Source organism: Capra hircus, chromosome 14, assembly GCF_001704415.2.
Source record: "Capra hircus breed San Clemente chromosome 14, ASM170441v1, whole genome shotgun sequence".
Lineage (NCBI taxonomy): Eukaryota > Metazoa > Chordata > Mammalia > Artiodactyla > Bovidae > Capra > Capra hircus.
This window is the reverse complement of record NC_030821.1, coordinates 24,948,809-24,969,005: the sequence shown is the minus strand read 5'-3', so window position 1 is coordinate 24,969,005 and position 20,197 is coordinate 24,948,809. Positions and strand designations below refer to the sequence as shown.

The following is a 20,197-nucleotide window of genomic DNA, read 5'->3' as shown; positions in this document are numbered from 1 at the left end:
AGTCATTGCAAACTGAATTGTGTCTGTTTTTTAAGACTTCTGGGTAACACACTTATTTTTGTCTAATCTTTGTCTGCAAACACTTGGTTGCATTTATTCTTAGAAACATTACCACTGAAGAAATATTGCTCTCAATGTTATCATAGTGTCAAACCTTAGCTGATGGCTTCAGGTTTTTGGCAATTCAAGTTATTCTGGGAATTAAATAGTTTACATTGATAACAGCATGGAAGCAAGGTTTGGAATTCTTTGGGGAGGATAATCAGATACTGTGACTATCAACATCCAGCAGTCATCTCTGTTGAGAGGTGATTGAAGCATCATCACGTACCTTGAACTCACACCAGACAAACATGATATTAAGTGACCAAGAATTTAATTATTAACAAACCATAAAAAATAAGAAAGAAGAAATACAGAAAATAGTCTTTAGGCTCCATTGCAAAGTTACACTGACTGATTTTCTTACTATCCAAATCAGTTTAGAACATACTCCTGTGATACCAAGATATGATTTATAAACTTGTCATTCACTCATTAAATAGTTATGCAGCAACTATTTTGCTTCAGATTCTCTTCTGAGGATAAAGATATCCATCTATTTTTATTTAACAAATATTTGCTGAGTTCATGTAATATGCCAGGTACTGTTCAGATCGCTAGGGAGAGAGAAAAGTGTACTGTCTGTGGCTTCAAGAAAATTAGAATTTGGTGGGGAAAGAGATAGGTAAACAGACAATTGTATTTCGTAAATATTTGCTAGACGTGAGGCCAGGGTGCCAGGGGACTAGTGAAACACACAGGAAGAATACTAGAATCATGACAGAGACAGGAATGAGGGCAGAATCCAGCATCTGCAGAGTCTTCATAAGTAAGGCTTTTGTTAAATCTTTATTATGATTCAGGCATTGATTAAGCTTTATGTGTTTTAACTTAGTCCTCACAATAACACTATAAGGGAAACTACTGTGGTTAGCCCCATTTTATAAATTCCAAAAGCTATCAGTAATTTGCCTAAGGCTGCATAGCTGGAAAAGGTCAATCCAGGAATAAAACACAGGCAGGATGGTTCTAATGAGGAGACAGTGACTAAGTCTTCAAAATGAAGAGAACCGAGGGTACTCCGGAGAGCATAAACAACATGTATATTTGCCAGGAGTTATCAAAATGGGTGGTGGGTGTACACCTAAATGCACAGCCCATTTCTCAGACTTGAAGGCAGGAGAACAATGAGATGAAGTTAGAAAGATAAGCAGAAGGAGATCAAAGAAGCAGTGTGTGTGTGTTTTCCTTGAAAGCAATAAGAAGTCATTGTCAGTATATAAGGACAATAATGACATTATCATTTTAGAAGAATCACCCCAAGTCACAGTATAGGAACAACACATTGTTAAGTTGACAAGTCTGGAAGCAGAGGGACCAGATGGATGTTTTGTCATTTATTAAAATATTAACAAATACTTAGAGAGTATGAACCAGGCTCTTAGCCCCTCGCATATATTAACTCATTTAATTCTGACAACAACTCTGTAAACAAAGTGCTCTTATTAACCTTATCTGATGGACGAAGAAATTAAGCATATAAAGGTAAATAATTTTTAAATATTACACTGCTAGCAAGTGAGAAGGCTGAGATTTGAACCCACGTCTGCATCTTGATTCTGCACATTATCCACTATACTATGATTGAGAGAAAAGGTATATTGATGGTTTTCATCAGGTTCTCAAAAGGATCTTCTGGGAGAGAAATAATGAGGTCCGGATCAATCCAGGGCAAATGGAAAGGCAACTAGAGGGAAATTTTGTGAACAAAGAGTTAGAATCAACAAGAGATAACCACTTATTTAGAAGTAAACTCAAATATATTAGAAATTCTGGATTGACTAATTTTGATGATATTTCTTAAAATCAGCAACATGAGAAAAGAAACAGGCTTAGAAGGCAAGATTTAGTTTGAGCATATGGACTGAGGTGACTATGGAAGGCAGGGGAATGAGTCTGGAGTTGAGTAGTAAAATCCTGATGACCATATCGATTGGTGTGTCCTCAGAGGAGACAGTTGGTAAAGCCATGCTGTTCAATGGAATCATTCAACGTGTGTATAAAGCAATGACAAAACCATTTGGGGGTTATAAATCCATTCAAGAATCTGACGAAAACTAGCCTACCTTTACTTAGTGCAAATACTTGGCACAAATCTGTGTGCAATTTCAGAAGATCTACAGAGTGAATTACAGAAATCCATAAAATACAGAAATTACATAATATATTATGAACTCCTTTTAAAATATTTAGAATGTGAATCAAATACAGAAAATTGGGAGTTCTTTAAGGGACAGATAAAAGGCGACCAAAATAGCAGTTATAAGCATAGAGAAAAGACTGTTCTGTAGGGTCTATTTTAGTGGCAAAAAAGCCGAAAGTTCAAACAAACAGGCTGAACTTTGGAACTGGGCTGTCGCCTTGCATAGGGAGTTTGAATGAACTGTAGAGCTCAACTGTGTAGACTGTAGGCTAAAATGAGTGAGATGAATTAAAAGCAGAAAATGTTTCGTGCCCATGCTCAGATGCTTCAGTCAGGTCCCACTCTTAGTGACCCTGTGGACTGTAGCCACCAGGTGCCTCTGTTCATGGGATTCTCTAGGCAAGAATACTGGAGTGGTTTGCCATTTCCTCCTGCAGGGGGTCTTCCCAACCCAGGGATAGAACCCACATCTCCTGCGGCTCCTGCATCGCAGGCAGATTCTTTACCAGTGAGCCCTGAGGGAAGCCCCAAATAGTACTGGAGTGGGCTGCCATTTCCTTCCCTAAAATGTTGTCCACCCCCATCCAAATGTTGAATGTGAAAGGGTGGATAGCAGTTTCAGGTGGAGAAGCACTCAGGGTAGAGAGGAATAAAAAGAAACTTAAAAATCAATACCAAGAGACACGAGCATATTTATATGCTTAGCTCCTTAATATTAAGTATAAAAATTTCAAATCATAAGCTTCTCTTGAAGTTCATTTTAAAAGTTTCTTTCATATCATCTGAAAGAGATAATGACTGATACTACAAATTTTTAAGCGATCTCAATTATTTGGTTTAATGTGTCTTTCCCGGGGGCTGATTGCAATGGTACGGAACGTTTGATCATTATTTTCAGGCTTCTGGCCTTCTGAAAAGGGGAAATGAGGCATTTGCTTCCTTTGCAGTGCTGAGGGGACATTTGGCTCTGTTCTCAGAATAATTCTACCATCTGAAAAGAATTTACCTCCCGTGCAGTGTCTATTGAGTTTGTGAAGTAAATCATTCAGTCAAGGGATGAGACAGCTTGAACTCCTGCAAGTCCCTTGAGTTAAGAACAACTCTTAAAAACATCACAAGTGATGGGAGGAAATTAAAACTTTTTGAATGTCACTCATATAAACATTGATAAAAATAGAAAATATCATTTTTATTGACTTAGTAAAATATTTGGTTTCTCGTTGACTACTTGTAATGCACAATTTAACATTAGGTAGAAAGAGAAAGAAAAATACAGGAAGTCATCTGCTGAACACTACAGTGAGCACTTGTTTCCATTTAATGAGGGGAATGCTTTATCTTGACAGAAAATTACATGTCAAACATTTACAATTTCCTTAAAATGAACCACACTTCTAGCACTTCCTTTCACAAAACCTAATGGCTTAAGGGGAAAGTGACTCTTTATTTTTGGAAATGGTATGTTTCTCCTTTTTGGTGGAGCATGTTATCTGCCTTTTGAAAAGTCATAATTTCTGTTAAAAAAAAATTGTGTGAATAGAAGATAGCCAAAATAATGATAACAGAATAAGAAATAATACAGTCCTTGACCTCTCCCATGAACTATTACTAAATCACATCTTTTGGGGGAAATTTGAAATTTTGTGGTTAATTCTCTTTTGGAATTACAGTTTCAGTTTCAGAAAACAAACTCTATAAAATGCAGAGGGGTATCCCTCAACTCCAGCTGGGCCTGGAAGTTACCAGGGTGAAAGGCCATGAAAAAAGTGTTGCCTTGATGTTTTAACATTGCTATGAACAAACTCCATTCCTTCTTCTCTTGTGCTTTAATGGCCTGGTTGGCTAAAACAAAGAAGCACAAAATATTTTTAATAGAATTTTAACTAAATCATTTCCCTGGGTTCATCCATACTCAAGTCAAATTCAAGTTTTTTCCCCTAAGTCCAGGGACAAAATGGGTCAGTGGATACCAGTTACAAATAAGCTGTGGTACTTTATACTAAGCCAAATAGCACCTATAATAACTCAGAAAATAAGGAAAAATATTCTGTTAACATCATTCAGTATGCAGGCATCACAGCAACCATAGAATGAAACCTTTATCAAAAAATCTCATATGCTTAGGTGCTAAGTCGCTTCAGTCGTGTCTGACTCTTTTCAAACCTTGGACCATAGTCTGTCAGTCTCCTCTGTCCATGGGATGGTCCAAGCAAGAATACTGGAGTGGGTTCCCGTTCCCTACTCCTGGGGATCTTCCTGACCCAGGGATCAAACCCTCAGCGGTTCTTACATCTCCTGAATTGGCAGGCAGGTTCTTTACCACTAGCACCACCTGGGAAGCCACTTATGCTTTAAGAAGGGAGACAAAATAAACCCTGTATAATGTTGCAACTAAACAGTTAGGTTTAACCATCTATAAGCAAAATATTGATTTTTTTTTAGCAGAAGACTTTTCTAAAAGTCAAATGCAAAGAAACTTTAATGTTCTTGTTGTTGTTCAGTCGCTCAGTCGTGTCCGACTCTTTGTGACCCCATGGACTGTGGCATGCCCGGCTTCCCGTCCTTCACCATCTCTCAGAGCCTGCTCAAACCCGTGTCCACTGAGTCGGTAATGCAATCCAATTGTCTCATCCTCTGTCATCCCCTTCGCTTCTTGCCTCCAATCTCCCAGGATCAGGGTTTTTTCTAATGAGTCTGCTCTTTGTATCAGGTGGCCAAAGTATTTCAGCTTCAGCTTTGGCATCAGTCCTTCCAATGAATATTCAGGACTGATTTCCTTTAGGATTGCCTGGTTGGATCTCCTTGCAGTCCAAGGGACTCTCAAGAATCTTATCCAACACCACAGTTAGAAAGTATCAATTCTTTGGCACTCAGCCTTCTTTATGGTCCAACTCTCACGTACATACATGGCTACTGGAAAAAACATAGGCTTGACTAGATGGACCTTTGTTAGCAAAGTCATGTCTCTGCTTTATAATACACTGTCTCGGTTTGTCATAGCTCTTCTTCCAAGGAGCAAGTGTCTTTTAATTTTATGGCTGCAGTCACCATCTGCAGTGATTTTGGAGCCCAAAAATATAAAGTCTCACTGTTGCATTGTTTCACCATCTATTTCCCACGAAGTGATAGGAGCAGATGCCATGATCTTAGTTGACTGCATGTTGAGTTTTAAGCCCGCTTTTTCACTCTCCTCTTTCACTTTCATCAAGATCCTCTTTAGTTCCTCTTCACTTTCTGCCATAGGGTGATGTCATCTGCATATCTGAGATTATTGATATTTCTCCCTGCAATCTTGATTCTGACTTGTTCTTCAGCTGGCCCGGTGTTTCACATGATGTACTCTGCATATAAGTTAAATAACAAGGGTGGCAATATACAGCCTTGACATACTCTTTTCCCAATTTGGAACCAGTCTGTTGTTCCATGTCCAGTTCTAACTGTTGCTTCTTGACCTGCATACAGATTTCTCAAGAGGCAGGTAAAGTAGTCTGGTATTCCCATCTCTTTAATAATTTTTCAGTTTATTATGATCCACACTGTCAAAGGCTTTAGCTTAGTCAATGAAGCACATGTTTTTCTGGAAATTCTCTTGCTTTTTCTAAGATGTAACATATGTTTGCAATTTGACTTCTGGTTCCTCTGCCTTCTCTAAGTCCAGCTCGAATATCTGGAGGTTCTCGGTTCACATACTGTTGAAGCCTAGCTTGGAGAATTTTGAGCATTATTTTGCTAGCTTGTGAAATGAGTGCAATTGTGTGATAGTTTGAACATTCTTTAGCATTGCCTTTCTTTGGGATTGGAGTGAAAACTGACCTTTTCCAGTCCTGTGGCCACTGCTGAGTTTTCCAAATTTGCTGGTAAGTTGAGTGCAGCAGTTTCACAGCATCATCGGTTAGGATTTGAAATAGCTCAGCTGGAATTCCATCACCTCTACTAGCTTTGTTCATAGAGATGCTTTCTAAGACCCACTTGACTTTGCATTCGAGGCTGTCTGACTCTAGGTGAGTGATCACACCATGGTGGTTATCTGGGTCATTGAGATCTCTTTTGTACAGTTCTTTTTGCCATCTTCTTGGGTATACTTGCCATCTCTTAATATCTTTTACCTCTGTTAGGTCCATACCATTTCTGTTGTTTATTGTGCCTATCTTTGCATGAAACATTTTCAGCTTCTTATGGGAGCTCATCATTTATTTTCAACCAAAGAATACCCTTTGGGCTTCCCTTGTGGCTCAGCTAGTAAAGAATCCGCCTGCAATGTGGGAAACCAGGGTTCAATCCCTGGAAGGGTTTCAATCCCAGGGAAGATCCCCTGGAGAAGGGAAAGGCTACCCACTCCAGTATTCTGGCCTGGAGAATTCCCTATAGTCCGTGGGGTCTCAAAGAGTCAGACATGACTGAGCGACTTTCACTTTCTTTCAAAGAATACCAACAATATGACTGCTTCTAAGTATATTGCAGTCTTAACCTACTTCTGGCTTGGGTATTCACATTCTAAGCGGGACTGTCTCTGGCAAGGAATCACACTACCAATCACACTATATGACCTACCAAGAATAGATAAATAAATCATAATATTTTTCATGCATTTATGATAAATTAGTAAATTTAATACTGTTTAAGTTAAACCTCTTCTAATTTTATCATGTCTTTGAGAGTACTCATAATTATTTTTAGATGTGAATCTTCTGTTTTCATAACCAATGTGAGTTCCTTTAAAACAAGGAATCTGAACTGTGGGTTTAATTTTAAATGGAGATTTTATCCTAAAGAAAGTTTTTGCCAGTTGCTTTGGCCCCACATACACACTCATAAGTGGACAAATAAACCAAATCTCAACCATAATAAATCCAGCCGTTGTTCCTAGAACAGGACTTAGACTGAGATGAACTCCTCACCAGTGTCTTATGGCAAATGCCATCGAGAGGGCAAGGCATGCTGGTCTAGAAGGAAGAGGAATAAGTGCAACTGAGTTCTAGTTCCAGCACTGCTGCCAGGTTGCTTAACATACAAATACCACACTCCAAAGTCATGCATTCTATGACTCCTATCAATCATTCCATATCTTCTCTTGGTGTTGTGTCACTCATAAGGACTGAAGAAACCAAAGTTAGAGCATAATCCCATGTATATCATGGCTGGTAAAGTAGTATTCAGGTGTATCTCACCACAGGAGTCAAAGTGACACAACTATGGTGTCAGCCTTTGTTTATTTAAAACTTCAAAGTGATAAGCTTTGGAGTTTTTTGTTGTTGTTGTTGTCAATTTTCATAAGCATGTGGCAACTACTCTCCATGTTTACAGCATTGCCCAAGCCCTTTCATTCCATTTCTAATGGCTTTTGCTGAAATTATTTGTCCATTCAAAGCACAAAAGATGCCCTTTAAGTCTTCCCACATGCATGAGGAATGTTTTGTTGAAAATCAATATATTCCAGCCAGACTGAAAACATTACATGGGAAATTAACACACAAAAAAACACCTGAGATATATTTGTTAATGAAATGACCTTCTGAACAAATAACAAGAATCATGTAGCACTCGTAACTGCCCATCAGGGTGCCTAAAGGGAAAACACAGGAATGAATTTTATAAAAAGCGAATGAGCATTTGATTAAACAGAGATTGTATGTAAATCCATTTTCAACTTTTAGTAATTTTTTTATTCTTAGTTGCTCTAAGTGTAATATGCATTGAATATACATTGAGTCACTTCACATTAGCAGAGTATTCAAAAATTTATTGAAATACACTAATCAAATTAAAATAATATTATATAGAATTACTTCACATTTCGTTATTCCATACTGAAAAAAAGCACCATAAAATTAGCAATTCATCTGTGACATAGGGTACTATGCATGTCCACATGGATTTAATCTTTTCTGTACATTATGCATGTCTCAATATTATTAAAATGTATATATTTACCTACAGTTATATGTAATGAGTAATATATTCTTAAATGGAGAAGGAAATGACAACCCACTCCAGTATTCTTGCCTAGAGAAATCATGGACAGAGGAGCCTGGTGGGCTGCTGTCCATGGGGTTGCACAGAGTTGGATGCTACTGAAGTGACTTAGCATGCGTGCATGCATTGGAGAAGGACCTGGCAACCCACTCCAGTATTCTTGCCTAGAGAATCCCAGGGACAGAGGAGCCTGGGGGGCTGCCATCTCTGGTGTCACACAGAGTTGGACACGACTGAAGCGACTTAACAGCAGCAGCAGCAGCAGCAGCAAAATATTCTTAAATAATATATCTCTTTAAGTAATAAAATTTTAAGAAAATTTTAAAATATTATAATGGCAAATTTTGTGCAATATTTTCATCCTCTTCTCTGTTTTTCCTGTAATAATACTAAATAAAATTACCGCTTTTGAAAATAATTTAATCATCAGCATAAATTAATTTGTACCATATTACTATGATGCCTTTTTAAATGTATATAATTTATCCCTTATATTATATACTGCTTAAACTATTATCATTTCTTATTTTTGCCTACTTTAAAAAATTGATATTGTTTCCTCATAAGAACAAAAAGTACTTGGAATATATCAATTTTCTTATTGTTCCTTGGCCTAATTCTAGAAGATGAGCACAAACATACACACATGCCCGTTCTCAACCTTCCCAACCAGCCTTCCTCTAAACTTGTAGCTTCTAGCAAATGGTTCATAGGCTGGAGGATCAAGTAATTAGGCCTTATAATATGTAAAACTAATGGGGAAAAATCCTGATGAGCATGTCTTGTAGGGTATGGACATTATTAAATTCAGTGTGGCTGCTCAGGGACCTCTTGCTTCCTAATTCTCTTCTTTTGAAGTTGAGGGCCATCACTGCTTCACATTTCTGCTGAGAGCTCCCATCTCACAGAAAATTCTGCTGCCTGTACCTCTCTTCTATCTTTCTCTCAACATATCTTCATCTTCTTTCTTGTCATTTCTGCATCCTGTCATTCTTTCCATATTTCTTGCTTCCATGAGATGAGCTTGTACCCATTAATAATTAAGGCATGTGCTTATTCATGACCCACCTAAGACCCTGGGTGGGACCTTTGCAGTTAGGTATTGCTGGGAAAGCACTCTGTGACAAATGATGTATTAGAGTTCTATCCGAGTCTGAGATTACTTTAGAAGTCAGTAAGAAGCAGTTAAGATTTTTGGCTTTACAGATAAAGACTTAAACTACTTATAAGTTTTGGTGAAGTTAGCATCTCAAAACCTCAGTTTTCTCATATATAAAATGACACGTTAATAAATCCATCTCATAAGATGTTTATAAGTATGAAATGAAACATATAAACCATACTTAGTACAAGAAATTCAGAGTTAAGCACATAGTATTTAATTAAAGCTGATTGATTTGATCACAATTATTAAAGTTCCACCAAGAAGATAGTTAAGATTTTATACGTTATCTACAAAATATATACATGTAAAGAAGTGAGAGTAAAAACAGTTTTTTTACAAAAATTTAATTAAAATTATAATGCAGCAAGTAAAAAATATTCAAATGTGCCCTTATACCACAGTTAACAGACCGTGAGTAAAAGGAGTAGTAGATTCTCCAAAAGGAAGCCTTTAGCTACTTAACTGAAGACTTCAAAGTATTTATAAATATATGCTTGTTATTTTGTGACATAGCAATTTATATTACATATGTATTAGACTAATCATAGGTAATTGCATTTTTGTAGGTTGAAAACAATCATGTGGATATCAACCCACAAATATTAGGTTCATATGCATATATCTTTTATGAAATAAGACCAATTTTGAAGCTTTTAATTTATAAGCTTAACAATCTTATGTTTATATAGCTATATACATGTGATATATATTTATGAAATCATTGGGAAGTCATCTTCACCCACCCACAAAATATTGAAATATTGAATATTGCCTATAAACCTTTAAAAAATTTCTACACCCTTGAAATTTAAAATATTGCCTTCTCCCACTTCTAAAAGTTCTTTCAAATTAATTAGGATATCAGGGAATTTCTTCAGATGGCTTTTCCACAAAATGCTCCCACACCTGAAGAGTAAAGAATCTAATCAGTCTTGCTTGTTTGCACCTTGCCAAAGATGCAGTTTTACTCATTGTATGTTCAGTTACCTTCAATGACCTATTGTGCTGAAAATCACAGGCTAAGGTCGGTTCCTAGTACTGCCATCTCTTTAATGCTAATAGCCAAAAATATACCACAAGGAACATCCTTAAACCAATAATGTGATCTACATACATTCTGATGTTTTCTAAATACTGGAGAGATATGAATAACTAGCCACATGTAAGATTTAAAAAGAATAATTGAAGAATTGATCCCCTTATAGCAACTTAGAAAATAAGTAGGATCAAGGACTCCTGTTTTTTATATCGTCTCTGGTAGCAAGGCTAATTGTCTTCTGTATTCTCTGCTAGGTTTTTTGAGACTCAGAATTACCAATTCCACATTCCAGGAAGTTTTCTCTTGAGGGTTCATCTGAATTGAAGTGACCCTCTGCCTTAGCTTTCACAGTTCTTCCTTGAAATTGGCCTGGTGGCAGACATGCCATCTGGATTGAAATTGGTTGAGCAAATGAAAGGGAAGGCCCAGATAAAGTTAACAGCTGCTAGAGTCCGTATCTTATATTGCTTATTGACTCAGTGTTGGCTGGTGAAAGACAGACATGCACCTGCTTGTGTCTCTGTTGGATCACAGAGATTTGGTTGTATAGATAAGGAATGAATAATGACTCCTTCGTCAGGCTTTTCTAGATTTATTTACTGATATTGGTATGGGTAAAGCTCTTAAATTTTAGTTCAGAGAGCTTTTTTACGTGTTTTGGTCATGCAGATGTTATCTCTTCTGAACAGCCTTCCCCAAGTCTACTTGTCGGAAATAGCATGGAGTCTCTGCGCCTGCTGTCAATGCACTTGATGCTTACCTGCAAGCAGTAATTGTGTGCGTTATCTGTGTTTGGTCTTATATTTAAACTGGCAACATTAGCCTGAGAAGCTGTTTCTAGCCATCTTGTAACCAGGTAGAGAGCCAACAACAAGTGAGTCAAGAAAAAGATAAGGAAACCAGTTCTTGATCACATTGAAACCTGATCATGCTTTCCCTAAAGCTCTATCCTAGATTGTTCAGTTACATGATTCAGTAAATTATCTTTTATCTTAAGCAAGCTTGAGCTGGATTTTCCCTATCGTGGAGGATACTGCCCGTGGTTATAGCTATTTGGAGGTATCATGGAAGACCTACAAATGGGTCTTCCTCTCATCAGACAGTCATCACATTAAGGGCAGATTGTGGTTTTCTTATGTCTATATCTCCATTGTCTAGAAAAAGTCATGCAAAGAGCAGATGTTTAATCAGTATTTACTGAAATTGTCATTATAGGATGGGTTAAACTAAGAAGGGATTAAAGGCAGTCTTTTTATTTGAGAAACCAATTTAAAAACCACAGTCTATTTGTCCTGTATTTGTTGTTGTTTAGTTACTAAGTCATGTCCTAGTCTTTTGCAGTCCCATTAGCTATAGCCTGCCAGGCCTGGGATTCCCCAGGCAAGAATACCCAGGGATTGAACATGTGCCTCCTGAATTGGCAGGCAGATTCTTTACCACTGAGCCACTTGGGAAGCCCATTTTATGTTTAGGCTTTTACTAATCTTTAATGATGACAACAGAGGGAAGACAGCGGGATCAATAAGACAACATTGGTTTTGGAGAAAATATTAGTAACCTTAAACAAATGAAGTTGGAGTAGCATTAGGAACTGCCCAACATAGAAATGTGAATCTGGAAGTCATGAGGACAGCAAACACACAGTGTCAGAAATGCTTGTGTCTTACAAATTTGTGTAAAAGTTTGAAGCCATGGAAGATGGTTTGCAAAAAGAACAAATTAAAAAGGAGCAGAGATCCAAGAATAGAATGTTGGGGAACATCTATTGGTAGGTGAAGAGAGGAACAGAACCCAATGAAGAGGAAAGAGAAAGGACAATTAGAGAAATAGAAAAGGGAACTAAGAGAGGTCAACAAAAAAGGCAAGGGGAAAGGTAGGCAAAGGAGACTTATTTCAAATGTCTTCGATCTTCATAGCAAAGCATTAAAAAAAGGTCACATATAAATAGTGAGAGAAGACAGGAGTAAGATTTAGTCTTGATAAAAGTACAAAGATTTGAAATACACTTTTCAAGAAATGTAATAGAAAAAATGTCTGTTAGAAATGACCAAGGTTTTGGCTGAGCAGCATAGAGAACACAGCTGAGGTTAGAAAGCATGCATTTGAATAGCATTATACAGCTTCATTTTAGTGTTTGCAATCTAGAAGTGGGGGTGAGAACTTGACTAAACATCCTCCCTTGGGTCAGGATTTACCCATACAAGGGGCTACTGCCTGAAAGGACGGTGGAAGGAAGGCACTAGCAATTCACCTGAACCGTTCCTTCATGTCTCACTCTCAGACTGAAGATAGGAAGAAAGAAGGTTAGGAGGAGGCAGATAGTCATGGTGGGGATCTAGACTCTAAAAAGAAAGACAAACTCATAAGAATTAAAGAACGGGAGAAGAAATACAAGAGTATGTGGTCAAAGAAGGAACTTTTAGAGGTAAAGATCATTTTTTTCAAATTTATGCTTTAAACCAGTGTATTATTATAACAAGTTAAACTACATTTTCAGAAACTAAAACACCATATCATACGTCCAGATCGCCCCTCCCTGCTCTGTCCAGTTGATGCTTCTTGTATCTTCTTCCATCAGGTTTTTCATGTTTGTCTCTTGCCATTTATCTTATATTCCTCCAGGCATTATCTTCCATCTTATTGAATCTCAAGACCTCCTACAAAATTTATCCTTGTTTCTGATCATTTATCCTGTTCAGTTAATTCATCTTTGTTATGGTCTTTCTATGTTTTAAAATGTTTACTATCTCTAGTTTTACAGTATCTAATAATAACACTAAATTTTATATTCTCCAATATTTGACAAAGAAAATAGTCACGAAAATTGGAGTTATAAGATTAAAATCTCTATAAACAGTATATTGGTATACATATCATATATCATTTCGTCTGAAATAATTTTTAAGTCTTAATAGAGCTTATATTATACAGTAAGATTGGGCTTCCCTGGTGGCTCAGACGGTGAAGAATCTGCCTGCAACACAGGAGACCTGGGTTCAGTCCTTGGGTTGGGAATATCCCCTGGAGAAAGGCATGGTAGTCATGCCAGGATTCTTGCCTGGAGAATCCCCATGGACAGAGGAGCCTAGTGGGCTACAGTCCATGTGGTTGCAAAGAGTCAGACATGACTGAGTGACTAGCACATACAGCAAGATTAGATTACTGGGTTTCTTTGACTTAATAGTGATTTAACCTGATGTAGTCAATGAATGAAATAATCCAGTTACCCAACTCTGACAGGGAGGGGCCAACTTGAAATAGTCCTACATGTAACCAGTCAAATATAACTTCCCTGCATTGAGTCAGCTGCAGTATTTGGATTTGAGGATGGAAGACAGTAACATCCACCACTCTACTCAACATCCATCATACCCAACTTTTCCTTTTTTTCTGTTATTGAAAATATGTGTGAAAGAGGTTCTGCTTCCCACACAGTAGCCTTCACCCACATGTGTGGTAGATTGGCTAGCCTTCCATAGCCTAAATGTCTTTTCCATAAGAAAGAAAATAATATAGTGTTGCCATCAATGATATTTTTACCATAACACTAACTAACTACCATTTCTTGGTACTTACTATAATTCAGTCACTTTGTTATGTAATTCACATACTTGCCTCATAAGCACCCCACTTTATACATTAAAAGGAAAGCAAGAGGAACTGAAAATCAATCTACTCCTATAGAAGGGGCCATCAGACCAAAGTATATTATACAGATGTAAAGGTAAGCTCTGAATGAAACTTTTAAATTGCTTTCAAATGCTGTAGTATTCTAAGTGTAGTCTGGATCAAAATTTCAAGGATTCTGTTACTAATAAGTAAGTAAAAGTGTTCTGTTAGTCGCTCAGTCATGCCCGATGCTTTGCGACCCCATGGACTGCAGCTCACCAGGCTCCTCTGTCCATGAGATTTTCCAGGCAAGGATACTGGAGTGGGTTGCCATTTCCTTCTCCAGGGGATCTTCCTAACCCAAGGATCTTCCTAACCCAGGTTTCCTGCACTGCAGGCAGATTCTTTACCAACTGAGCTACAAGGGAAGCCCATTAAGTAAAAACAAGCAGTCTAATCTTTCTGGAAATAATGTGTTTCAATATTTCAAAAACACCAGACTGTATTTCAAGAAAATGAAATATCTGTATCAGATATGGTGCCATAACTACAACATGACCATAGTATTGTACCCCACTGTTACTATCTGCCTCCTCTTAACCTTCTTTTTCTTTCTTCCTATCTTCAGTCTGAGAGTGAGACATGAAGGAACGGTTCAGGTGAATTGCTAGTGCCTTCCTTCCACCATCCTTTCAAGCAGTAGCCCCTTGTATGGGTAAATCCTGACCCAAGGAAGGATGTTTATTCAAGTTCTCACCCCCACTTCTAGACTGCAAACACTGTTTAATGCCATTCAAATGCATGCTTTCTAACCTCAGCTGTGTTCTCTATGCTGCTCAGTCAAAACCTTGGTCATTTCAAATAGGCTTTTTTTCTATTACATTTCTTGAAAAGTGTATTTCAATTCTTTGTACTTTTTTCAAGGTACTACTTGTACCTTTTATGGTAGATTCCTCAAACCATCTTTCTAGTTATAAGACTTACATTCAGAGCTTGAACATCATATTATAAATTAGTTTCCAGAAAATAAGACAATATCTAACTTTTCATTCAGAAAATGTGTGTGAAATAACTTCCCTCTTCCCATACAACAACCTTCACCCGCATCATCCTGAAGAGGAAAAGAAAAGGGGAAGGGAAGTGGCAGAGAAGTGGGAAAGGAATGTATTCGCCTTACCTAACGAAATAAGGGAGAGCAGGAAGTGGTACATTTAACAAGGAAGAATTTTCTCTTTCTTTAGAGAAACTATTTTCTCCATCTCTAACCCAAAAAAGAAAAATGGGTTTACCGTTAAATTCCTCTTGACCACATCTTCCTGTGTTGTGCATCCTCTCACAGGATTATAAATTTTAGTTAATATTTCTTTACATCCCTTTTTTATTGCGTCTGTTTTGGTTATTTTTTTTTTAATTTTTCAACAGAACAAGCATTTACAATTTAGAAAGTTTATTTTAGAAAAATAATAGTCCAGATAGCCTAAAGTAAGTAAAGCACAAGTGAAATGCACTGATGTTTTGAAAAAAATACCTTTATATAATCCATTGACATGCCCAATGCCATTAAAGATGGCTTTTGAGTACATAAATTCTCTTTTTTAATTGCTATCTGCATGCACTCTGTGCAGTGCTTCTTTACTAGCATATGAACTGTTAGTCCTCTTGATTACTTATTTTGTGTTGATATTGCAATTGTGATGATGATATTTAGAGGTACTTTTTAGTATAAGTAAGCAAAATCATTAGTGTAAACGTGAGCTATATAGAGAACTATAATGCTATTAAATGTTATAATTCTGTGTTTTTGTTATGGCAACATATCTGGCATGGATATTTCATTTACTTGAATCATAGTTAGTTTTGAAAATTTGAAAAGTTTATATTGAGATAGTCATTCTTCCTATAAAGATTAGACTGTTCATTTTTAATTACGTATAAAGTAGTAATATTGTGTGTCAAATTGAAATCAGGTTAGTATTTTAAATTGTTAGAACATTTAAAATCAATTTAAAAGCATTGATTTATAGTTTACCTTTGATGTTATTATTTTAAAATATCATTGTGACTCAGAGTGATTTAAAGCAGATGATTAAACAACTAGAGACTTTAAGGGCAAAATTATAAAATATTCTGAATCTTAACTTCAAGAAAATGGTAATGAAGCAAATTGCTAGAATAATGTATATTTATTAGAAAATACTAAATCATAAATAATTTCTATATATGCTGCATATATTTTTAGCTAAAAACTATTAAATGAATCATCTTTGTATTTTGATCTCATAATAAGAATTTAATAATGGATGAAGATCAGAGAATGAAATAAAGTTCCTCCCAATAGAGACCATCTCTAATTAAATTTCTTTTTCTATTAGACTTCCAGCCCCTATTTATCTCTTCCACTTATATAACTTAATTTCAAATCTTACTGATTTTTGTTCTTCTATTTTTATGTTGTCTACCTGATAGCTTAACTTCAGGCCATTAAATAAAAATCAAAGTTCACTTCTCTTTCACTCTAGATACTTAAATTGGATCAGAGACATCTATTTTTTATTTTGAGAGTTTTCTAAAACTAAAAAATTCTAGAAGAACTTCAATATAAAGCCCCAGAAAAATAGTAAATAAATCCTTCTTTTAGCGTATTAAACCTTTATATTGTATTTTTATATTGAATTTATCTTCAACTCTTCCTGCTCCAAAAATGGTAGCATTTTTCAAACTCTCCTGTAAAATGTAGCTAAGAAGGTTTTAGGAATATTGCAGAAACGTTGACATAATTGTTACCAATTGTCAGTATTTCATGATCAGATTATTTGTCTATTGAGTTGATGTTCTAAAAGTGATAGAGAAAAACAAGATCTAAGAAATTAAGCCAAATATGAAAAAATACTCAGTTATAAATTAATCATATTTTTCTTATAGTTTTGTAATTCTATCACTTCAAAATCTAGCATTGTTCCTATGATTGATGTTTCAATAAATGCAACATTGACATTTGTTTGGAGGAAATGAAGACTTGCTTGGCTATACTTGAAGTCCATTTGGGAACTAATGGTACTGATATTCACATATTGCGATCTTTTTTGTTTTTTTGCAGTTTTACTAAAGGGAGGAAAAAAAGAGGAAGAAAAGCCATTTAGAGACTGTGCAGATGTATATCAAGCTGGTTTTAATAAAAGTGGAATCTACACTATTTATATTAATAATATGCCAGAACCCAAAAAGGTAAAACCAGAAGTGTTTGTTTATGAGATGTAAAGCAGATCCTAGTTGAATTGCTGAATAATCAGATTGATTTGTGAGCTTGTTAAACCAAAAATATATATGCCTAAGCTCTTTTCTCCCAAAGATACTCTGTTTCCCAGGTCCATAAAAGATGAAAACCTGGTTGTACAGACCACTTCCAACCCCCACATGTCCTATCCCTATTTCACACGCAGTTTTCCATTTACCCTCTGCTCATTCCTAGGATATCCCATTTGTTCATAAATTCTTGCCTTATACAGACTACATGTTGAAGGCACATACTTCAAGCTCATGGGAATAACTGAGGACCATCTTCCAAAGTCCCAAGGACACAGATGGTACACATCATCCGTGTTCAAATACTGTGGAGAGAGAGCTAGGGACATATTTCCAAAACCTCTGCTCTGATTAGGATAGAGAAAGATACTCTATCTTAATTCATAATCTTGAAAGGATTTGCTTTGCATATTTACCTAAAGGACTTTGTTGGAGGATATTTTTCATCAGTATATTGAACAGGATCCAAAGTATACTTTGAAGTAAGAAAAACACTGTCTTCTTGCTGTTATATCTCTTCTATATTTACTCTTTCTTCCTATTTCTTCATTAAATCATCCATGCATTCCTTCATTCAATACATAGTAAGTGTATGTCATTTATTTGTCAGTGAATGACTAGAGACATAATATAAAACAGTTCCCAATGTAGTGGTGAAGACAGACAAATAGCAGAAATTATAATGTGCTGTAGAAGTGCAATGATAGAGACTGCAACAGGGTGTATGGAGAGCCTTGAGGAGAACTCTGTTCTTCAACATGTGAAAAGCTTTAATCAGATACCTAAGACCCTGAGAGGACCACCTGTCCTTGCAGTGCTTTATCTTCAAAGGATGGAACAGTCTGTTTCCTCTCATTGCCCCACCTAAATTACTAGCTCTGTGTTCCCACCTTTTCTAGGTATTATGCACACACTCTCAGAGGTTTTCCCTGATTCCCTCAAACAACTTTGCATGATTTGCTCACTATCAGAGTTCTACAAGGGAAGGATTTTGCTTTTATCTTTGACTTCCTGGGACCCAGAGTAGTTTCTGGAGCATAGTAGTCCTTGGTAAATATGTGCTGAAATGAATGAATGAATAGATGACCTGCTGATGATAATGTCAACACTTCTGTGTCGTATATAGTAAGTAAGCCTAACTTAGTCATTCCGACTGTTCATTCCCTTTGATAGGTGAGGGAAATACATCTTGGAGACCAGCTTGCCAGTTGTCATACAGTTGTCAAGAGACAAAGTCTGGACTCTACCAGCCCTGCTGATTCCAATGAGGATTAGTGGGTTAAGTTAGCTCAATAGTTTTTCCCTTTGCTGGGACAAAAATTTTCTTCTGAAAAGAGACCTATACTGTGCTGTCAAAGTGGGGAGAAATAAAGATAGTACAGCAGGTAAAAGAGGTGGCAGACAGTTATGTACATTGCTACCCGGGTTACCTACCAGAGAAGTTTGATTTCACTGTATTTCTTTTTGAGCTTCTGTGAAAAATTTCACTGAATCAGGTGTACCATGTCTTAAAAAAAAAAAAAAAACTGTGAATGTATTATAGCAAGTTTAGAAGTAAAGTGAAAGGGTTAGTTGCTCAGTGGTATCCACCTCTGCAATCCCATGGACTGTAGCCTGCCAGGTTCCTCTGTCCATGGATTTTTCCAGGCAAGAATGCTAGAGTGGGTTGCCATTTCCTTTTCCGGGGGATCTTCCTGACCCAGGGATTGAACCCAAGTCTCCTGCTTTTCAGGCGGATTCTTTACCATCTGAACCACCAGAGAAGCGAGGAAAGGGTTCAGTTCAGTTCAGTCAGTCAGTCATGTCCAACTCTTTGCGATCCCATGAACTGCAGCATGCCAGGCCTCCCAGTCCATCACCAACACCTGGAGTCCATCCAAACGCACGTCCATCAAGTCAGGGATGCCATCCAACCATCTCATCATCTGTTGTCCCTTTCTCCTCCTGCCCTCAATCTTTCCCAGCATCAGGGTCTTTTCAAATGAGTCAGCTCTTCACATCACGTGGCCAAGGTATCGGAGTTTCAGCTTCAACGTCAGTCCTTCCAATGAACACCCAGAACTGATCTCTTTAATTATTTATTTTTTTAATTTAATTTTTTTACTTTCCAATACTGTATTGGTTTTGCCATACATTGACATGAATCCACCACAGGTGTACATGAGTTCCCAACCTTGAACCCCCCTCCCACCACCCTCCCCATATCATCTGTCTGGGTCATCCCAGTGCACCAGCCCCAAGCATCCTGTATCCTATATCGAACCTAGACTGGCAATTCATTTCTTACATGATAGTATACATGTTTCAATGCCATTCTCCCAAATCATCCCACCCTCTCCCTCTCCCGCAGAGTCCAAAAGTCTGTTCTTTACATCTGTGTCTCTTTTGCTGTCTCGCATACAGGGTTATCATTACCATCTTTCTAAATTCCATATATATGTGTTAGTATACTATATTGGTGTTTTTCTTTCTGGCTTACTTCACTCTGTATAATTGGCTCCTGTTTGATCCACCTCAGTAGAACTGATTCAAATGTATTCTTTTTAACGGCTGAGTAATACTCCATTGTGTATATGTACCACAGCTTTCTTTTCCATTCATCTGCTGATGGACATCTAGGTTGCTTCCATGTCCTGGCTATTATAAACAGTGCTGTGATGAACATTGGGGTACACCTGTCTCTTTCAATTCTGGTTTCCTCGGAGTGTATGCCCAGCAGTGGGATTGCTGGGTCATAAGGCAGTTTTATTTGTAGTTTTTTAAGGAATCTCCACACTGTTCTCCATAGTGGCTGTACTAGTTTGCATTCCCACCAACAGTGTAATAGGGTTCCCTTTTCTCCACACCCTCTCCAGCATTTATT

General features: G+C 37.1%; 1 protein-coding gene across 1 annotated transcript in view; it reads left to right on the top strand.

The window, feature by feature from the left end:
• ANGPT1 (angiopoietin 1) overlaps positions 1–20,197 on the top strand; it is a 305,768-nt gene that overhangs the window by 223,737 nt on the left and 61,834 nt on the right. Inside the window, exon 5 of the mRNA XM_005689163.3 lies at positions 17,129–17,256. Within this exon, the coding sequence (XP_005689220.1) occupies positions 17,129–17,256 (128 nt within the window). The remainder of the gene's footprint in view (positions 1–17,128; positions 17,257–20,197) is intronic.